The 22,694-nt window shown below is 36.9% G+C and overlaps 1 protein-coding gene across 1 annotated transcript; it reads right to left on the bottom strand.

The window, feature by feature from the left end:
* Nucleotides 1-434: 434 nt before the first annotated feature.
* On the bottom strand, nucleotides 435-21,888 carry cunh21orf91 (chromosome unknown C21orf91 homolog). Its single transcript, XM_077242300.1, has 5 exons — nucleotides 21,690-21,888; nucleotides 19,731-19,864; nucleotides 4,778-5,275; nucleotides 3,741-3,803; nucleotides 435-2,356 (listed from the first exon to the last, which is right to left on the bottom strand). Exons 2-5 carry the CDS (start codon nucleotides 19,855-19,857, stop codon nucleotides 2,190-2,192), a joined length of 855 nt encoding a protein of 284 aa, XP_077098415.1. The 5' UTR covers nucleotides 19,858-19,864; nucleotides 21,690-21,888; the 3' UTR covers nucleotides 435-2,189.
* Between the last annotated feature and the right edge of the window lie 806 nt (nucleotides 21,889-22,694).

Here is a 22,694-nt window from a genome sequence, read left to right as displayed (position 1 = left end):
CAAAATGAGGGGGAGTAAGTGATAACAGAATTTTCATTTTTGGCCGAAATATCCCTTTAATGGGGTAAAAAGTAGAGAATGAATGAAACTTGGCCAGAAAGTGCCCAGAAACACATTGTAGGCAATGTTTGATGTTCAAACTATTTATGCATGCAAATAAAATGTCAGTTCAAACTGAAAGATGTTTATCAATGTATACATGTATATATTTTGTCATTCAAGTAATAACCATCTGATTGAGTTCAGCACAATATTTCAAGAATAGTTTTTTTCAGCAAACTATTTAAAATCCAAGTATAATGAATTTCCATTACTTTTCACTGTATTTAAAGTGCTTTAAGACCAGGTATCAGATAGTCCAGGGCACATTTTAGAAACAACCATATCAGCTGCTGGTGAACCCAGTGAATTAAAGGCAAATAATCACACTTAGGTTTAGGAAAAATATTTTTATTAATTCATTCCCTTAAAGAAAATGTACACATCACTCCAAAAGCATCCAGAAATTGTCCACACTGATCGGAAGATCCACTAACAAAACAGGATTGCATAAACCACTTTAAATGTCACATAACACAGACCACTGGAAAAACAAAAAGCAAAATAATAGCACAATAATGAATTAAGAAAAAAAAGAACAAGACATCATCAACACCAACATAAATTTAACATATGGCCTACATATGCAACACACTCAAGACAAACATGAATCTCATCCAGCTCACGTGGTTCATTCAGTATCTCCACAGCACACAAAGATTTGGAAAGTGTGCTTCATTTCATTTCATTTACTCCAACCTCCTGTGACAAATCACAGAGTTAATCATAAAAGAAAGCTTTTGAAATGCAGAAAGCAACCAAACCTGACACTTCAGACTCATATTGCTTCTTTTCCACAAATCATCCATAATAACTCACAGCTATAGTTTGCTGACTTTACCTTTCAGAGCATAACCAGAATGATAGATAACTCACTCATAGAAAATAAAATATTTTTAGAAACCCCAGAGGGGTCAGTCGAATGTGTATCTCTTATAAAGAGAACGGATAGTTCAAAATACCGAGCTAATTTCTTAAAACAATGTTGAGATTTACATTTTTTTTAAAAGATTATAGAGATAATAGACTTCATAGAACAATAATAATAGACACAGAACCATGCACACACTTCAAGGCAGCAAGTGGACAGGATTCTCTGAATGGCCACCAGATGGTGACACAGTCTGATCTCAAATCAAGGCAGCTTTGCCCCGACTATACTTTCACTTTATGCACTGACTCTAAATGTAAGAAACTATACTATAATACCACAAGAAAACAACCTCTAAACACTACAGAAAGGAAACCAACTTGAAAAAAAATCAAATTTGGTTTTTAAATATTTGTAGCAAGCAAATAATTGTCATAAAATAAATACTGAAATAGTTACCTTAAGGTAACAAAGGCTTTGGTTAAGCATTCCTATCGTTCCAATATTAATCCCAGCACTGAATTAAGCCTAAATAAAAATTAGGCCTGTGCTTAACATGAGTGAACTAACCATTCCAGCTGAAACGTCCATCTCCAAACTGCTATTTTCTTAATCATAACCCGTGAAATGTTGGGATGCACCTATGAAATGTCAATTTGAAGAACACCGCTTTAAGAGTGCAATAAAAGAAATGTAAACTTCCTCTAAAGCGTTTGTGTCGTATCTCAGCACAACAGGAGAAATAAAGAGTAACAGAACATTAATAGTCATTAACAAGTTCCACTGCAATGAGCAGAGGGAGGGAAAACTGTTAACTAAGCAACAGTTACCACAGCAACACCACCACCAATCAGCAAGCCCGAATGTGCAGGAGGAACATTGTCAGACTGATCCAAGTCTATTAACCACACATGATCAAGTGTAGAGAGTAAACAGTGATATGAGGAGGAAAAAGCAACATATGAAAATGAATGGAAAAGAAAAAAAGTCTTTGTAAGGTTTTAACAACACCTCATTCTGCATAGAAACACTTTGAACAGGCCTGCAAAACGCTTTCGCTTTATAAAGTCCAGCTGAAGATTCAGCGAGGTGACATTAAACTCATTAGCACAGTGTGTGAGTTTCCAGTCCGTTTGAGCTTTGAGCTTCCGCAAGAGTCTGCTTGGAGCTGCGGTTTCTTTTTGGTCTTTGGGGGACTCGGTTGTCCGCAAAAGAGGTCTCATTCCACTGGGTTGTTGCTAGCTTTGACCCCGGCTCGCCCGATCTGGAGCCACGGCAGCTTGGCACAGTTTTTGAAGAGCTGCTCAATGGCTATATGGCGTACATGAAGCTCTGATGAAAGAGAGTCCTTCTCCTGCACAGCTAAAGAGAGCTCCTCAAACACATCTGAGGGACAAAGAAAGAATGTGTATTAGATCAAGAACAATGGTAACCTACATAATAAACTTTAAATATGCATAAGCAGGGCTCAATAATAAGGATAGCCAGCTGGCCAGAGTGCAGAACTGTCTCTTACAATTTTTAGTTTGCATGATTTGCAAATGTTTTAATATGCTTTAAGACAAACCACATGCAAATTCACCAGTCAACACCATTGCTGAGATAGTCTCAAAAACACAGTTGGAAACCACTCCTGTTTCCTACCGTTACAAACATGTGACCAATCCCGTCAACATGCGGAACGGGGCTTTTCTACACTGACTTTCTATGATGTTCAAGAGGATGCTGATTTTTAGAAGGCAGCCGCCTGACTCTGAGATGCGAACGGGAACGTGGTTTGTGTAACATTAGCAACACATTATTAGATGTTTAATGACAGTCAAGCCAAAGGCTAATCATATCGATTACCGTTATTTGTCCGACACTGGTAATCATGCGTTTTATGTATCGCTCTCTATATTCTAATATATCGACTTGTAGACAAGCCTGTAAAATCTGCAAAACAAGCATTTAAATATGTCATTTTGATCATTTAAGATGAGTTTTAAGGGATAAAATTATTAACTGCAGGGAGACTTTAAACATTTGTTTTTCTGTGACATTTGGTAGCAAAATGTCTGTTTAAACTTTAGAATTGTACGAAATAGAAGGATGTTTTATCAAAATTACAAGACTTGTAATAGTCTTGTTGGCATCAGTAAGAATGATTGAAAATTACACACCAATCAGTAATGCATGCCATCGTTTTCCAGCACCTTGTATAATTATAAAAATTGCAGAATTTACTTACATTATTGCAAATTATCTTTGTAAAGAAAAATGTTACAAGTAACATTTAATCTTTCTTGAAAATATAAATAAAATAAGTAAATAAAAAAATGTAAAAACAGTAAAGAAAATAATGACAATGAAATGTAAAATTAAATAAATAATGAATGTAAAAACATAATGAAATGTGAAAGTAAATAATGACATGTAAAAGTCAATAAACAAACAAAAAACAAATAAATAGGCAAGTAAGTGTTGGTGCTAGATAAACTGTTGGCAGGTTCAGTGCAAACTGGGCAGGAGGAAAGCTATACTGTTGAGCCTTGACAACATCAATCAATTATCTACATCATTTTTTGTTGTGACATATCATTTTTTGCAAAGGGAATATGGTATATCACATAATTTTATTATCATTATTTATTTATTACTAATATCGAGTCACTCTTCCATACAGTATGCGTTTAGGCTAAATGGAGTAGTTCACCCCAAAAATGAACTGTCATATTTTTCATATTTTGGGTGAGCTTTGGGTTTGAAGATCTCAAAACTGGAAACTCACTTTGTATCTGTAACAGCAGCTGCTCGTTCAGCTTGTGAAGTTCCTCCACACTCATCGTCACCACTGAAACAGGAAGACAAACAATAAAGTGAGTATGAAAACATTCTCTAGCTATCTTAAAAAAAAAGAAGAAAAAAGTGAACTGACAAACACCTCCTTTCACAGCTGAAGGCAGATAACTTTATAACAGTCCTTGAGAAGCATTCTAATCAGATGTGCGGCGCTGAAAAGCATGTGCTGTGACCCTGATGACATTTCTGTTTTTAACTGTAGCCATTTCATTGGGTGAGATAAAAAGGAGACAAACATTGAAGAACGGAGAGAGAAATCAAGGTCTAGATTGTGACCTCGGCCCTTTATTGGTGTTTTGTGGACTGTATTGACGGGAAAGATGCAGAGCTACAAAGCGTCAGATAAAAGCCTAATGGTGAGGATATCGATTTCTCTCCTTCACTTTGTCAAAGACGTTACCGAGAGAATTTAAGTGAGCTCAAAACCATTCACTATACTGCTTGATTTTGTAATGCCAACAAAAGCATAGCAAATGCACTATTATTTGATCAAAAATACAGTAAAAACCGAAATAATGTGAAATGTTATTACAGTTTAAACTTTAAAGTAACTTTTTTATTTGAATATATTTTCAAATGTAATTTATTCCTGTGATGGCAAAGCTATAGTTTCAGCATTATTACTCCAGTCTTCAGTGTCACATGATCCTTCAGAAATCATTCTAATATGGTATGGTGCACAAGAGGCATTTTCATATAAATATTTAAAAACAATTGTGCTTCTTAATATTTTTGTCGCCACCATGATCATTTTTTTTAAGGATTCTTTGATGAATAGAAAGTAAAAAAAACAACAAAAAAACAGCATTTATTTGAAATAGAAATGTTCTGCAACATCTTTACTGTTATTTTTGATCAATTTAACACATCCTTGCTATTGTTAATTCCATTTAATAAAAAAAAAAGAGAAAAAAAAAATACCATCCCAAAGTTGAGACCGATATAGCGTGTATCATAAATACTCACGTTCTTCTTGACTGTGTCCTTTGTGTCTCCTCTGTCTGGCTGTGTCTCTCTGCTCTCGGTTCTGCTGTTCTCCAGCCCATAATCCCTGGCGTGGGCCTTGCAACAGGTCGAGACCGAGCTCCTCTGCAGAGTGGCAGTCCAGCATGGATTTCCCATACTCCGAAACTGCCATTGACGCCTCGTCCGCCCATCGCGGAGCATAGCGGGGAACTTGAGCATCCGACTGGGGCACGAGCTTCCTTCCGCCCTGCTGGGAGTGACACAGAATCTGTTTGGCCCCCCAGCGCCCCGGTGCCTCTGCGGTTAAGGAGTCTCTGTTCTGGGTGTACTGTATAATGCGGTTGATCCGTTGGCTCAGAGCCCGTTTCACGCCCTCGTATGCGCTGTGAGAGGCCTTGGCACGGGAGAGCTTCTGGTTGGCGATGAGATGGTACTTTTCGAAGCAGTCCCTATGCCCACGCAGAGACTTGGAGTGCAGCAGGGTGGCGCTGGATATACCTAGTATAAAACACAAAGAAGGGCACAATTAGATATTTGCAATTCACTGCTTGTCATGGGCTAAACATAGCATATAAAAATGCTTATCAGGTGTATATGATGGGCCTCTCTAAATATAAAGTCACATGACAACAACTGTGCCCATTTTGCTAGATTAAAAGAGGTACAAAGCCCTTTGCTGGAAGAATACAAGTTATCCTTCCCTTGGACTTGATATCCAGTTTGGCTCTTGAGAAGCTTACATATTTGATCAAGGGGAAGTCTTCTGAATTTTACGAAATTTGGGAGATGTTCTTGAGATTTGTTAAAGGAGGAAATATTGAAGAGGCTATAGATGTGTGAAGTTGTAGTATATGTTTAATGCTGTGATATAAAGCACTGTATGTTTAAGGAATTTTTATTTTTAATCTGTATATATGTATATTTTTTTTTTTACGACTGCCAGGGTTAATGTGGAGGGGGAGGGATTTGAGTTAGTTATGTTTGTATTAAGTGTATGTTATGTTCTTGTATTAAATGTGTTGTAAAACTCAAAAATATGCTCGCAAAAAAGAGGTACACATCTTAACGCCCTTCAAACACTGTAAAACTCACAAGCTTGAAACAGATGCATCTATACATCTTTGAGCAAATCAGCACCTGAAAACATCACTTCCTGTTTTGGGTCCTTGATAAGGAGAGTTAAAACACACTTCTGCCTAAAACTTAAAGTAGGCCAAGAACAAACAAAACACAGAGGCACAGAACGAGTGCTGCTGGGTGCCTTTATGTGTCGGTTTTGCGTTAGGATGTGCCATTTGTGTCAGAGCTTAGTTTTGTTCAAACATGTTTTGAGTTGTAATCATGTCAGCAGAGACTGTTGTGAGCTGCACAAAGACAGACACACACTCATTTGGTTTTAAAAAGAAAAGCTGAAAATTCTTCCATTATTTAGGCTACTCTCTCTTATGTTTTCCATATAACTTTCTTTCTTTTGTGGAACACGACGAAGGCCCAATGACCAGGCCCCAAAAAACGTAAAGCACTATTTATCTCATTTGTATAATTGTTCTAGTATTTATTTGTGCTATTGCTTGCAATTTGTTTATTTTTTCTTATTTTATAACTCACTGTTTACTGGTCTTTAATAATGTCTGAACATATTAGTTATAGGTTAGTATTTTTTTGGTGTGGTTTTCAAAAATGGATTCAAGATTTGTGAATGCCAATGGTGTCTTAAAATCCTGGTGTCAAAAGAATACAAGGGTCACAATCAATGAAAATTGTAACTTTTTTCCACTGAAAACCTAATAATCTGCCCTAGCTCTACTTCATGAGAGCAGCAGCGATGTCTTATTCATGAAAAAAATGATTCTGATGAGTCAGATATTTTCAGTGAATCATTTGATTCAGTGAATCATTTGATTCAGTTGACATGGATCTGGTTCTATAATTCACCTCACTGACTTCATCCAGTCCGGGACGATTTCATTTTTTTTTTTAGAAAGAAGGTATCAGTGAGGTCAAGTGTAGTTTTGGAGTCCACTGACTTTTACTGTGTGGACAAAAACAGTAGAAACATTCTTTAAAATATCATCTTTTGTGTTCCCAAGAAAGTCATACAAGTTTGGAACGACATGAGGGCAAGTAAATGATGACCCAATTTTCATTTTTGAATGAACTATCCCTTTAAGAATAAACCGATATGAAACAGCATTAAACAGTGGATTAGTCATAAGAGGTGGTTTCATTTGCTTCAAGGTAACTGTGAGCTGAGAAGCCCTCACCACATACACGGTTCCAGTAATGTCTGCACATAATGTACCACTAAACTCAATACTTTGGGTTTCTTGCTTTAGCTTGACTCACTGTGCTTGTCTTCAGCAGAGCAGCTCACGGCTGAGAGGAAAAAGTCAAATTCATTCACCGTCTTACAATAAACCAATCTCCTGCACTTCACAGCGAAGTCTGAATAACAGGAAAGAACACTGTAGAGTGTGATTATAAATAGAGGTACTGAAGGTTACACACACACGCGCACACAAACACGCACGCACGCACGCACACGCACGCACTCACACGCACGCACTCACACGCGCGCGACTGGCTCTGACATGAGCACAAGGAGTTCTGAGTTTTGACTACACCACAAGCCAAGTACAACCCCAAAATCATTACTGCGGGAATCATGAGTCTAGCGAATGAGACCCTGAAAAAGTATGTAATACAGAATATTTTAAATCCAACTATCATATTTAATTTCCTCTATCATCATCACTGTCTGATTCAAGGCTCAACAAACAGGATTGCGTGTGTGTTATATAATATATATATATATATATATATATATACACACGCATATATAAATATATATATATATATATATATATATATATATTACACATACACACACACACAGACACACACACACACACACACACACACACATTAGTCAACTTTTGAAGTGGATCCAAAAAGTTAATCAAAGTTGTCCTAAGACAAGAACAGGTATTGCTCAAAATTAATTTATAATTTTGATGATTTTTCATCCAATTCAAATGTTGACTACTGTATATATATATATATATATATATATATATATATATACAGATACAATTACTATACATCAATTACTATTTTTTCATTGATGTGTGTGTGTGTGTGTGTGTGTGTAAATATTCTAATATTAATATTCTAATATTATCATTCTTTTCTATAAACAACAAATGCTTATTTGAATATTAAAAAAAACTTAAATGTAACTCATGACAGCTATACATTCATAAACACTTTCTGGGAAAAACGAAAATGATGCTCGCCTCAGCAAGAAAATCTGTGTCAACATGCAAATAACTGATTTCCATATCTAGCTGAAAACACACAGAGGAGAAGTGTTCTGAATCAAACCCTTTAGTGATGAAATACTCAATGGTGCTTGTGTAATACTCTTGCCCCAACAACAACAACAACAACAACAACAACAACAAGCAAGAGGCTCTCGGTAAAAACGACAAGAACGGAGATTGAGACAAGAGAAAAGAAAGGAGGCCTTGAAATCCGTGTTACTACTTAGACAGCAACAGCACCAACGAGATTAGCCGATTTACTAAGGGTGAAGGTGGGGGTCGCTGTCATGGAAACGGTAATCTTATCAAGTGCAAACTCAAAATCTCATTTGACTTTTCATTGCTCCATTAAATCACCATTTCACTCAGTTATTCCTCACTTTATATAAACGGAGCATTCAATTAAATCATAAACAAGCTTCAAATACACCATGTACTCTCCAGACCACAGTTATAACTGTTCTTGTTCAGTATTTTCAAAAGATAATGATGGTGCGCTGCAAAAAATTACAAATGTGTTCTTAATCTGTCGTTCATATATTGAGAAACGTTTCAATTCTTCAAATGAAATGATTCAGCCACTGAATCACCCTGTTCTTTCTGTCTCATGCGGGTTAATTCACAATCACGTGGGGTTTTCTGCTTTATGAAGAAAGGACACTGAATCCTTGACACACTTCTGTCTGTGTGTGAGTGATTGTGTGTGTGTCTCAACAGCTGCAGTGATTGACATTGGAGGCATCACATCACCCACAACAGAATAAATATAGCTGTTCATATATCAGATATACTGCTCCTACAGAAGCAATCAACCACTACAGACCAGAGTAAAATATATCCCATGGATTAGGATTAAAAAGCTCTTCAAGGCACGAGTAGAATCATAAAGGCAGGGATGCTGAAAATGCAGAATCCAATAATAAATCTACACTATAATGTCATGGAATGACAAAGGCAAATTTTAGATGAACAAATTTAAAGTAGGGCTCTACAATTAATCATATTACTTACTGTAAATATTTAAGCGCAAAAAGTCTGCTACCGCTTGTGGAGTTTACAGCGTCTGCCGTCTCACTTTATGAGGACATGAAAACATGAACTTTATCTCCAGAGCTGCTCTGAGAGTCACTTCACCAGCATTTACCCATTTCATTTATAAAACTATTGTCATATCATAAAGACACAGAAACTCAAAGGTCTTTATGACAAGCCATCAAAATAAATGTTCGGTTTAACTTAAAGAAATTGTGACAGAAATATATTACTATTGTACAGTAGAATGTACTAATGTAATAATAATAAAAAATAACCTTTTGTGTATAACACTTTGCTTGCAAAAAAAAAGATTTTTTCATTGATTGGTCTACATTTTAAAGGATGTTTTATGCCTTTATTTAATTACCAGTGATAATAAATGTGTATAAATATGTTTCATGAATGAAATTCATAAGAAATCCATTTATATTACTAAAAAGTAAAACTGAATCCATAAAAAATAAAACTGATTTCATAAGCCCTACATAAAGGCCTATTTATGCAATAAACATTAAAAGAAAAAAAGGCATTACAATGTATAGCGTTTGCTTACATAAAAGATAAAGAACACAAAGGTTGAGTATAATAGTGAACTGAACATTGAGTAATTATTTTAGGAAAGTAGACCACACAGCATACAAACATTGAAAACAAGAACAGTGTAAAACATTTCCCATGTGCATTTCCTGGAATAAACCTGCTGTGAGGCAATTTATGAAGGTAATACTGTCATCCTACATTACCTATGAGGATGTGTTTTCCCTAATGCCTCCATTTCAAAGGGCAGAAATATTGCTGAAAGTCTCCGATTACTATGGAGCATTACTTAAATGGAAAGCTTGTCGAGCAAGAAAAGCCCAGCCAGCAAATCAGCTCTCATCCACCATGCAGCATGTAACTTTAGTGTCAAGAGGTCAAACTAGTGTACCATCTTACATCCATCAGTTAGGATAGTCAATATACATTTGTGAGCAAAGGAAAAACGAGAAACATCTCGAGCTAGGGCTGTAGTAAATGAGTCCGGACTCGAGACCGTTTTTCTATGATCTCGGACTCGCTGGTATTCGGACTCGGACTTGTCTCGGTCTAGGCCACTGGTCTTGGGGAGAAAGAACCGCGTCCATGCACTTCGTAAATGTACGGGTGCTAGGGACAGACTGAACAGCAGAATGGTGTATTGATAAGCCTGCCCCTCGAAGGCGAATCTCAAGAATGGCCTGTGATGGGGGGCTATCTGAATGTGAAAGTATGCGTCTTTCAGATTCACAGTGAAACACTGCTATTATGAGGTATCACCATTTGTCATCATTCTGTTTTCTTTAGAATAGAAGATTATATGATATCAAGGGGAATGTCTATACTTAAAAATCCTGGGTGTTGTGACACTGTTTTTGCTTTTAGATCAACAAATAATAATAACCCCAAAATATTGTCTTGATAATGTCTTGCACAAGACTTTTTTTCCCTTTCCTGGACTCGGTCTTGACTCGGACTCGAACCTTTTTGGACTCGGTCTTGCATTGGACTCGAACATCTTTGGTCTTGGTCTTGTCTTGGACTCGACAAAGGTGGTCTTGACTACAGCCCTATCTCGAGCACACAAGTACAAGCAAACAAATGACACGCATTGAGATTCAGCATTGTATCTGTGCTGTGATCCAAGTGTCTGGAGTATTCAGTTATCCAGCCATTTTCTGGGCTGATGTACGCAAGCTCACATTCCACTGCTCTTACGTAAGAGGATGAGAGAGACGGCCTGTGTCTGCTGCGGGGAAACTGTTAGTCCTGAGTGAGTGTGCTCGGCAGAGCAAGAAACCAGCCAGCCATCAAGGTCTTTCAGGGCCAGTGGAAAAGAAGAGCGGGCAGAGTCTGACACTACAGTGAGATGAGAATAAAACCATTAAATAGAATGGCCTTGAAAAAACAAAGACGAACATGATACCTTAAATCTTGCAGTTTGGTGAGGAGAGGTGTGCTACTACTTGTCTACACAATCCGACAATAGAGTTGGTGAGGAGGAAAAAATCCCATAGACTCTCATTAACGGTGGGACCAGAGCCTGATCTAAGGACAAGAATATATGAGAGTTGGGACAAAAACTTGTATAGAAAGATGGTGCCCTCATATGACTATGAATGGGAGAAAGTGCAATGCGCGATATGGTGGAATGAGTCTCGCATTATAAATAAAAGAGCTAACCGCGCCAATTGATAAAGTAATTGCATCACAGCTGCCGTTAGAAGCTTGCTATAGAAACAGTCAGACTTCTGCGCATTGGCTGGTCAAGCCTAAAAAAAAAAGTTTTTTGTCACGATTTGAGCGTTTGGAAACAAAATTTATTAAACAGTTGTCAGATATCACAGGCGATTTCACAATACGGCATTTATTCGTAAGCTTGGTCAACAGCTTTGGAGAATTTTATGTTTCCCCATTCAAAGAGATATGAGCTGTACATGCATGACTTAATAGCTCCCATGAGGCGTTTCAAAGATGGCCGCCAACGCTGAGTGAAATGACTTGCCTTAAAGGGACTTTGGTTAGGATCTTAGGCTCCTTTTACCCCTAGCAACCACCCAGAACAAACTAGCATCATGGCAATGAGTTTTGCATAAGGAAGCAGCAATATTTCTATTGCGAGGCTTGCATCTGTCAGAGCCAATTCTCCGTCTCTGAAACATACAAGCTAAAATTACAGAATACAGAAATTGACACTTTAATTCAGCAAGAAAGCATTAAATTGATCAAAAATAACAGTAACGCAATTTATAATCATACATATATATAATCGATTAAATGCTGTTCTTTTGAACATTCTATTCATCATAGAATCCTGAACAAATTATCACAGTTTCCACAAAAATATTAAACAATTTTCAACAATGTTAAGAAATGTTTCTTGAGCACCAAATCAGCATATTAGACTGATTTCTTTAGGATCATGTGACACTGAAGACTGAAGTAATGGTGCTGACAATTCAGCTTTGCCATCACAGAAATAAATTGCATTTTCAAATATTTGTTTTATGCAGAACCCGTGCTTTATTGCGTTGTTACAGGATAAGGGCATCCACAACAGAGTTACACCTTCATGACTAGTACAGTTAAGATTGCTTGTGTTAAGTTTGGTGTTGTGCCGAATTCTAACCCCCGATTATTACAAGATTATTGTTTTTCGAATCAAGCTCTTAAAAATTACATCAAATTTGGATTTAGATTTATCGGCCAATATATCGGCTATCAGCTTTCAGATATAAAGAATTATCGGTACTGGCAAAAATTTTCAAATCGGTGCATTCCTAGCAGAGATATAACTGTTATAATACAACTGTTTGTGTCATCATTTATTTCTCTCTGTGCTTGGAGAATCAGATCTGAGGAAACAGAAAAGCAGAACTGCACAGCATGTGCGACAACATGTGTCAAAAATATCCACTGAAAGTACCTCTACTTCTGCTACAAACACAAAACATTTCAACCAAAAAAAATGACCGCAAAAAAAAAAAAAAAACAGTGGGGTTGAAGAACGAACAAGTTTGGTTACTTATGAAGCCAGAATGTTTTATTGAGGGTATGCAGGTGTGGGCAAATGAGCATTCAGGTCTAAACATGCACAGTCAGCTTGTGCTTGTTTACCCCAACGGGAATGTTGGAGTGTATTGTTAGTGGGAAGAGAATGCAACTCAGTGGCAAACAGCCAATCAGAATAGGAATATCTTGTGTGCGAGTACTGTCAGGCCTGTCAGTGCCCTCTCATGGGTCCACGAGTGCTGTTGTGCAACACGCTGCCATTCTGTGGTGAATCACTCATGACATACCGCTGCCTGCAGCTCGCCATCATGGCTGGGTGATTGTGGGCTGCCTGGCCAGATCACTCATGCACTCTTCTGTTAAATATTCAAGAGCGGTAACCTTCTATCGCAGGCATGAATATTCAGCGTGTCTAATTCGTGAGCTCGGTGCTGTGAGTGGACCAAGCCCGCTTCGACGGAGTCACAGATGATTTCTTCTCCAGCTCAAATCCAGAGACTTCATAAACGGGGATTATGCATGTCACAGATAAGCAGATAAATCACAGAAAAGCGTTTGCAAAAATGACAGCCTGTCTTAATGATCCCTAATTTTTGAGATGGTCTGGATTGAAAATGCTATTGCAGTTCAACTGAAATTGCAAGGTAGAAGAATACAAAAATAAACAGAATAAATAGAGGAAGGGAGGTACAAAAAAAAGACTGATGATGATGATGTTTATTTTTCAAGTGACATTCTCAGGAGACATTGTTAGTACACCACACTGTGTTACACAATACAACAAGGCTTCCAGCAGACAAACACCTGACATTACAAATGCAAGGGTCATTATGCATAGTTCCCCGGTATGTAATAGAATCCACTAGTCATGCTTTGACAACCTGACATAAATTGGCCATTGACCCAACACAACCACAGAATGAACGTGCAGGCCTTTACTGGCAGGATGTGACACATTGAATCAATGCTAGAAAATAAAGACACAATAAAAACAAAGCTAGAAATACACGAGATGCATAGAGAAAATGCTGGCCGATACCTATACAACTATCATTTTAATGTAATAGCTGATAACCAATAATTACTATATTTCAACTAGGGTTTCACGGTACCATAATGTTCAATGCCAGTAAAATTCTGCAGTTCTCAGTCACACTATTTCAGTACCAGAGCAAAAACTGTTGAATTATGAACTTTTTAAAAATATTTTCCATTTTGTCTCGTCTGTTTTTTTATTAAAATCGCACATAAAAATTGAAGAGCACGAAAGGTTGTCAATCTCTAAAGCGCAAGCTCACTGAATTCTGCGATCTTGTGAAAAATCCCATTAGAATAAAAAAAATAGCTGTATTTATTGTATTTGATAAGATTGCTAAAAGCGAAGTTTTCTATTGTGTACAAGCTCATATCAATGCTAATGGCCTGTATAATTGTACAATGAATCTTTGAATCTAGTTGGTTTAAATCAAAGGATTCATGAACATTTGGCTTGTGTTGAAAAAAACCTCATGAATTTTTAGCGGTGTTGAGTAGATGCTGACTACTTTTCTGACTAGCACATCTGATAGGCCACTGGGTTTATGCGCTCAACAGATTGTGATTGGCTACAAATGCTTGTAAAAACATGCTATAAATGGAAACCTTTGACGCTAAGAGAGCGAACAAACAAACATGAACGAGAACGTTTGAAAGCATTCTGTCTATTGACTTGCAAAACTTTTGCGTTCTCTCACAAAACTGTAGATGGAAATAATATGAGGTGGGAGGAAAAACTATATTTCAGTGGTTTTGTGAGCAAATACAAAGTTTCTCAATGGAATGTAATACTTTTTTGGGAGCAAATGCAATGCTGAAACAATTTTTCTTCTCATCTCCTATTTTTTTCATCACCATGTCCTCTTAGGCACAAACCGGGGAATCATTTCTTACAAATGAAAAAATCCTGTTTAGACATTTAGTCCCAACTCTTAACTGTGAAACCTGATAATCATGTAAGTAACTGAAACTGATGCTAGAGCTGCACGATTAATTGGTAATCGCAATTAGGGCTGGGGCGGTATGGATTTTTTCTAACCACAGTTGAAAAGCAAGAAATTCCCGAGGTATAGCGGTAAACTGATTTAAATACACCCCCCCTCCCCCTCCCCCACTTTATTAAGTTTTGTTTAGTAGAAAGCCTTTCTTTAAATTGAATTTCGTTTTGTATAAATTGTATCTTAATTTTAATCACTGTTTCATCAATCAATTGCCTGGAATTAAAGGTGCAATGTGTAAAAAATTTGAGTATCTATTAACAGAAATGCAATATGACATCCATAACTATGTGTTCAGTGGTGTATAAAGAACTAACTTAATAAACCGTAATGTTGTTATTACCTTAGAATGAGGCATTTTTATCTACATAGGCGCGGGAATCCCCTTCTATGAAGGTCGACATATTGTGACGTCATGTTTCTACCGTAGCCGACAGCGAACAAACAGCGTTACAGAGCGCGTTTCGTCACTACCTTGAAAGAGAAGCCGCAGAAAGCTAGAAGCTAGCCATAAACACTGTGAGTAGTGACTTTTCCCTTGTCAGTGGTGTAAAATATGTAGTTGGATTGTTTCATGTAACTTAATTCTTCTCCCTCGCTGTGTTATGGCTTTGCTATGTGTGGATAAATGTGCTGGTTACGTTCGTGAGACAGCTGATTAGTACTCTTGTCATTGACCGTAAAACAGTTACAGGAATCACCAACCCGTCGATCTTGGAAGCATTTTAAGTCGATCGAGTTTCCAAAATCAGAGAAAAAAACCTATTGTGTGTAGTAAATGGTGTCTAGGGGATGCGGAGGCGCGCGCGCTGTTACAATCACGTCATTTTTGCCGCGCGCACCTTTGGGCTCATGCGGACGCGTCCAGTGTAAACAAGGCTTAACGCTTTAACCAGCTCAGCCACAGTAACAGCTCATATTAGCCAGCTAACTTTTACTACCCTGTTAGAAAAAATATATAGTTGCATAGTTTCATGTGGTTCTTCTCCCTCGCTGTATTATGGGTTTGCTATGTGGGGAGAAATGTGCTGGTCACGTTCGTGAGACAATCAACTAATTACTATTATTATATTACGTATTAAGACCCTTGATCCTCACCTGACTATGGCTTTGTAAACTTTATCCGTGATGTGGTTTATAATGGACTGTGGTACAGAAACTTGGTTTACTCTGGCTATTCTCTGCCGTCTCAGACGACGATGTTTGTCCCGTTTTCGCCACGGTAGCTTCTTCGAAAGGGAGGGGTGAGCGGTGGGCTGAGCCCTTAGTGTAAACTCGCAACCGAACCGCTAGATGTCGCTAAAAGTCACACACTGCACCTTTAATAAATAAGAAGCAAATATAGCAGACGTACAATCAGGACGTGGAGGCACCGGTGCGATCTCTTGCATTGCACGTGAACTGGAGCTCGTCTCATAAATGAACAGAAACTCAGCATATAGGCTACTTCCCTAACAGACATGAGAAATAAATTGAAAGCTTGAAATGTCTACTTTTAAACAAAATTATAAACGAAATGATAAAATTTTAGGTTACAGTAGCCTAGTCCGGTAAGGTCAGGTTTGCCGATGTGCGTTTTATTTAGGCTATTTATTTATTTATTTTTGTCCCTGTGCGCCGGGGATACAACATGGCCAATAGGCTATACTAGGGACTTTAGCCTTTAAATATCTTGGATCAGTCTCCTTTCTAGAACCGCTAATAGCTTTCTAGCCTCGTGGCAGCAGCGTCTTGCATCACTCATAGACCTTAAAACAATCAGTGGATGGCGGGCGGGTGCGGCTTTGAAAATTGGTCAAAAATCGTTGGTGTGGATGGATGGCGGACGGATGATGACTTTTGTGATGTGGTTGCGGATTAAATAATAGCCCACCCGTGTATCTCTAATACGGATGGAATATTATTATGTGTCATGGAACATTGCGCTCCCCGACTCTAGAAAGGTCGGATTTGCTCCATCTTTTGATGAAAAGTTGTGTTCATAAAACCTTGAATCCATGTAAGACACAATGGCCCTCATTTATCAAAAGTGCGTACACCAAATTTCCAGCGTACACCCAAAACTTCGGTGACTTTGATAATTATCAATATGGACGTTGGCGTAGGGCACGTTCAAATCCTACGCCAGGTCAGGAGGTGGTGTACATGTACGCACGTTTTGAGTTAGTGCAGAAATGCGCAGAAAAACAATTCCTAACACCACCAAACGCACTGACAAACTAAAAGATATGAGGAGCTCTTTTCCAAAACGCGCTAAACGCCATTTTTAAAAATAAATTTTTATTTTATTTCTATTAATAAACTAGTGTTGTGTCTGCAAAGATGAAATTGATGATCACCATCTCCGTAGTGAACGCGCCTATAGAGAGAGTAGCCTATTTCTTTTCGTTTATAATTGTTTCGTTTAAAGACATTTCAAGCTTTCTTTATAGATATATTTCTCATGTCTGTGAGGCATATACTGAGTTTCGGTTAATTTGTGATGAGATGCGCTCCAGTTCACGTGCAATGAAAGGGACCGCGCTCGCGCCTCCATGTCATGACTCAGGATTATATTGTCTGCTATTTGCTTCTTATTTATTAAATACAGGCAATTTGTTGATGAAAAAAAATATTCCAATTAAGATACAATTTATACAAAACGAAATTCACTTTAAAGAAAGGCTTTCTACAAAACAAAACTTAATTAAGTGGCCAAAATCATGTCTGAGCATGTCTCCCGATATATTGCGCATCCTATCTTACCCTATGTTCACTTTTCATAATCAACATAGATGGGGAAAAAATAACATTATTATTTTTTAACAAATATGAAACTAAATGCACTTAGTTAATGGCTACAACACGTAGCCTAATAGTAGGCCTGAATATTGTTATTACTTTTTTCAAGTTCGGCACGAATTACTATTAGCCTAAATGTGTTACTATATGATTTGAATGTATTTTTAACATTGTTGCATTTAAGGACTGTATTTGTGTGTTATTTTTAAATTATTTGTTTTATGTGGTGGACAATATTGGAACGTGACATTGCAAATATTTATTTTATTTTTACTATTTAATTTATTTTACTATTTATTTTGTTTGGCTTTTATTTATTTCATGCAGTTGCACTTATTTAATTTATATTAATTTATAGTATGAGTCCCTGATTATATGTTGCATGTTCTCTTGTTGTTGTTTTTGTTGTTGTTTTTTTAGACAAAAAATGGATGGATTTATAGCGTTTTGAAAAAAAAAATACAATTAACTTTGAATTTATCATCAACAATATTGTTGTTTGATTTAATAATAATTTTTCATGATGGTGATGGTCTCGATCTCCAGAGAAGTGTCTCCTCTTTGCCGTCTTCCGTGTGTCCATGGCGTAAAATGAGGGTGTGGGGGAGGCGGATACTTGAATATATAGGGGCGTGTTATTCTAATGACGATCGTTTTCAGCCGCGGCATTTATCAAGGGCAGGTATTGCGTACACCTGGGTTTCAAAGGTACGCACAGCTTCATAAATCAGGCGGTGAGAGGAGTGTAAGCATAATCTTACGCCAACATATACGCCCGTTTCTACACAAGAATGATAAATGAGGGCCATTGTCATTAGAAATAATCCATGTCATTAGAATCAATTAATGAATCCATGTCATTCATGCAGGCCAATGTTTTTTTTTGCGGTGATGACGGTGACGAGCTCAGACCCGCGGTAGGCGTCACGTGACCACGGTATTGCGGTAACCGTACCAGCCCTAATCGCAATATCATCACAGAAGTCTGGGATAAAAGTTTATAGTTTTGATATAAACATTCTACGGTCAAGAGATCAAAATCATCTTTTGAAAGTAACTTGGCACTTCAAATAACGTTTGCATCATTACATCTTTAAGCTTGTCATTAAGCTTGTAATTTGTCATTGAATCATTCATTTAAGAGATTCGTTCAAAATTCACTTGCTGATTCATTCAGTAATGAAACTAGTGAAGTATTTATAAGTGAGTCATTGAGTAATTTTTTCAAACCATTTTTTAAAATAATTCATTTAGATTAATTAAACATTTGAAAGACTGCAGCAATTAACATTTTGTCAGAACCTCTAGTCAATTACATGTTATTTTGTTTAGTTGTCTGTTCAGAATCGTGATCTGTTCGTAAAAAAAAAAATTATTCTCAATTTATCCAGAATTGTGCAACTGACACCACATAAAAAAGCCACAAAGCATTAAAATTAGCAATGAAAAAAAAATCATAAATTGTTTTAACAGCGAAAATTAAATTCATCACAACATTATTACACCGAGTATGGAAAATTGAGATTCATTTTGTGTTTTCTAAAGATTACATTTAACAATTTTTTATTATTATTATTTACTTTAAGTGAGTGTAAGTGCAACATAAATTTAAGACAATTAAATTGCACAAAAAAACATCCAATCCTGACCTATACAGACAAAAATACAGACAAAACAAGATATGGAATCGATATATTGAGAATCTCAAAACAAAAATGACACTTTACCTCTAATCATGCTCCCAAACCTCAGAATCCTCATCTATAATTAATTTTTTTCTTCATAACTTCATAACTGAAACCTGAGAATCACATTACAGAAACTAACGGCAGAAAATTCCAAACAAAGGCATGCAATTCCAGAGAAAATTCTTTATACCCAAGATGCCTACATCCTGCCATGACGATGTAATACTATTTGAATCACTAAGAGCTCTTTTGGGGAAGGTTCAGAGCAAAAAATGACAGCTGCAGAGAACAAAAGTGCCACTCCAATGAGGCCCCTCAGGAAACACTAGTCAACCCTAATAAGCTGAACGTTAATTAGATGCCAAATTGGCACTTCAAACGCTCCAGTTCACTTTTTTGAGCAGCACACGAAGCGGCGGAACAAAAGGCTTGCTAATACATGAATGAGGGGGGATATGCATGGGCGGATGAAGAAAGAAGTTTTACTCATTTATAATTAGCATAATCTGACCCAGAACTGGCAAGTTGAGGACATTAAAATGCTTTTACCAAAAACTATTCTTACCCTCAATGCTCAGTTCAAAGCACACATGGCAGAAGGAAAGTGTTCCTGTGTCCGTTTCTAGTTTACAGATACTGCAGATGTTGTCATCGTTCAGGTCTATGTTCACAAAGTGCTCCTCTTCCTCCATGATGCCTCTGCAAAGCAAACAGAACAAAAACAGTTATTTAATAAATTTAATCTCACTTTAGTGCCTTTTGAGATTGATGCATAAAATATGCTGTGGACAATAGCTGCTACCCAGGTCCCTTAATCGTAAAATTTGCTCCTCACATTCAGGTCTCAGAAACAGGCCAACAGATGAGCAAGAATGAAGAGAATTTTTTTCCCATATAAACATAGCGCAATATCAAGATAAGGTAAAAGAAAAACACACAGAGACGCAATCATATTAACAATACAGATAAGCAAACATTCAGAACACAGCAGGCACCGGAAGTCGCTGTGCTTCTGTAATTTATTATGGACAGTTTTACAACAGTCTCTTTCATGGGAGCCACTTGGATTCCTGTGAAGCCAAAGGACTCTAGGTGTTCAGTGTTTACACACAACTAAATTAACTTTGCTCAAGCCTTACATAAAAGCCACCTTCCAGAATGTCACAGCCTGTTGAGTGGACAAATTTGGTTACAATCTGGAGATGTCCATCACAGCCAACCCACTGTCTGCTATTGCATAAAACTATTTCATAATCATACTGTAAAAAAATACCAATAAATAAATATATACACACACACACATGCATACACACACACCACTCTTTTTATCCAGTGACCTTTCCAGTCCTCTGTGATTATTGGATAAAGATTATTAAAAATCCTTTTCATTTAATTGAAAATAGACTCAAAAATATTATTAGCTCACGATGACTTACAAGCAAGTTTTAGTCTACATTACAGTAATATTTTAGAGGATTAACATGGCATTAACTAGAAACTAATAATTACATTTACAATAGACATTTCTTTGACTTTTAGGATTGAATCACTTCCCATGAATTTTCCCAAGGGTTTACAGTTCTCTGGTATGTTCCCTTACTTTGGGAAGCCTTTATAAGCAAATGTATTTTTTTTCATCAGGTCCAAACAATCTAAAAATAACCCTTAAGATCTCTTTTTGAACATTGTTTCCTTTAGATCAAATATTTCTTTCTAGTTCTTTGTTTATACCACAGACAGATGAAACAGGACAGTTCAAAGCTGTGCCAAGTGTGAGATCATGTTGAACTTCATCTGATTATGAAAGTGTTTAAACTGCTTAACCTAAGAACAATACACTGTGGTTGTGTCTCAAAACCTAATGTGCTGCCTAGTCAGCTTAAAGGTGCTGCACATGTTAATAATGGCAACAAATGTTGCCAGCATACTGTTATGAGACACAGCATGTGGGATTATTTACTTTATGTAATTTGCTCAAATTGCACAAAATTGACTAAAACATTGTGTGAATATTTGTTGATATGTCTGTCGTATAGCTGCATGTGAACGTTATAAGTGTAATTTTAGCTGAAAACCACAAGACCAAATTAAAACCAAAACTTAATGTGTAGAATTGACATTTACATAACCAACAAAAAGCTATCAACATAAATTTAATATATAAAAGGTAACTTTATATGGTGGCAAAGAGCATCATTACCATTTCTGTTTAACGTTAAAGTGAGCAGAAGTTAACGTTAACCCAACACTAACAAAGCTTGAAGATTTGTACTACTTAAACACACAGATTTTGATATACCTGTAGAAAAAACCCTTATTAACACAACACTATATGACAAAATACTTTGAATACAGCTTTCAAGACATTTTGCGTTGGAATATAACGATACATCTAACGTTATACGAAACACCAGCATAGACCCGTTATCTCTAGCGGCGTATCTATTTCTCATTAAAAATCCCCAGAAAACGTCACATTCTCGAAAAACAGACGATACCAACAGAACATGTCGACGTTTATTACCTTAATAGTTACGCTGTCAGAAGAAATTTCAAGACAATCCAGGCTGACCTTAGATGTAAGCCACGCTGGTACAGCGGCGGGTGTTGTTATTGAAGCAAACGGCAAGAAGCTACAAGTACAGCAACGACAAAGAAAGAATGCTCTAACAGACGAGACTCAAGCCACTCTAGTGGATCTCCAATGTTCAATCACGTGCTGTGCATTCGCGCCTCTGATTGGTTCTGTTATATTGTTTGCTCTTGGAACGCTAACACGCCTTTAGCAACACCAAAGTCTCTTTCAATGTTATTTCTGTAGTATTTGACAATACGTACTGTTCTGTTACTATAACTGTACTACCGTTACTGTGCTACAGTCAGTCAGTACTATTACTCTAGTACGTATCCGTCCACTAAAGCAGAGTGGAAAGACTAGACTAGTCATTACGTTCACCCATAGATGGTGGGTGAGGGTTACATTTCAGATTCATTACTTTTATGAGGGGTTACAATATTTTTGCTGTACATTATCAACTTTTGGTATTTGTTAATTAGCATACTTACAAACATACAAACGCATGTGAATTAGTTGAGAGTGAGTTGCTGCTCAATATAAAATAAGATTAAAAAAAGGCACAGAAATTTTAAATTATATAGTAGGCCTTACATATTATACAATTTATGCCATTCAGATAGTGCTGCTATTTATTATATAAATATTACACTTGAGTTTGTGAGTAATGCGAAGAGAGAGCAGAGCGGGGATGGGAAATCTCAGTGGCTACGCTCCACTTTTACGTTGTTTCAAAGCGGTTCTTAGTGTTTGTGTTTTTGCCAAACTTTATGTTCTAGTTTCTTTTAGAAACTCTTGTTGGACAAAATATACGAACCGTCCACTTTTTGTCTGAAAGGTAAATTTCTCAATGTTAATTAATCGTTTTAGAACTTTAATAAAGCAGTTTATAACATTATGACATTACATTAATTTTATATTTTATATTTAAATATAAATGCCCTCTGTAGCCCA

This window comes from Siphateles boraxobius, unplaced genomic scaffold (assembly GCF_051911475.1).
Source record: "Siphateles boraxobius isolate OS27281-9 unplaced genomic scaffold, OSU_SipBor_1 25, whole genome shotgun sequence".
Classification (NCBI taxonomy): domain Eukaryota; kingdom Metazoa; phylum Chordata; class Actinopteri; order Cypriniformes; family Leuciscidae; genus Siphateles; species Siphateles boraxobius.
Note: the sequence above shows the minus strand (reverse complement) of the source record. Positions and strands in the feature narration are given on the sequence as shown.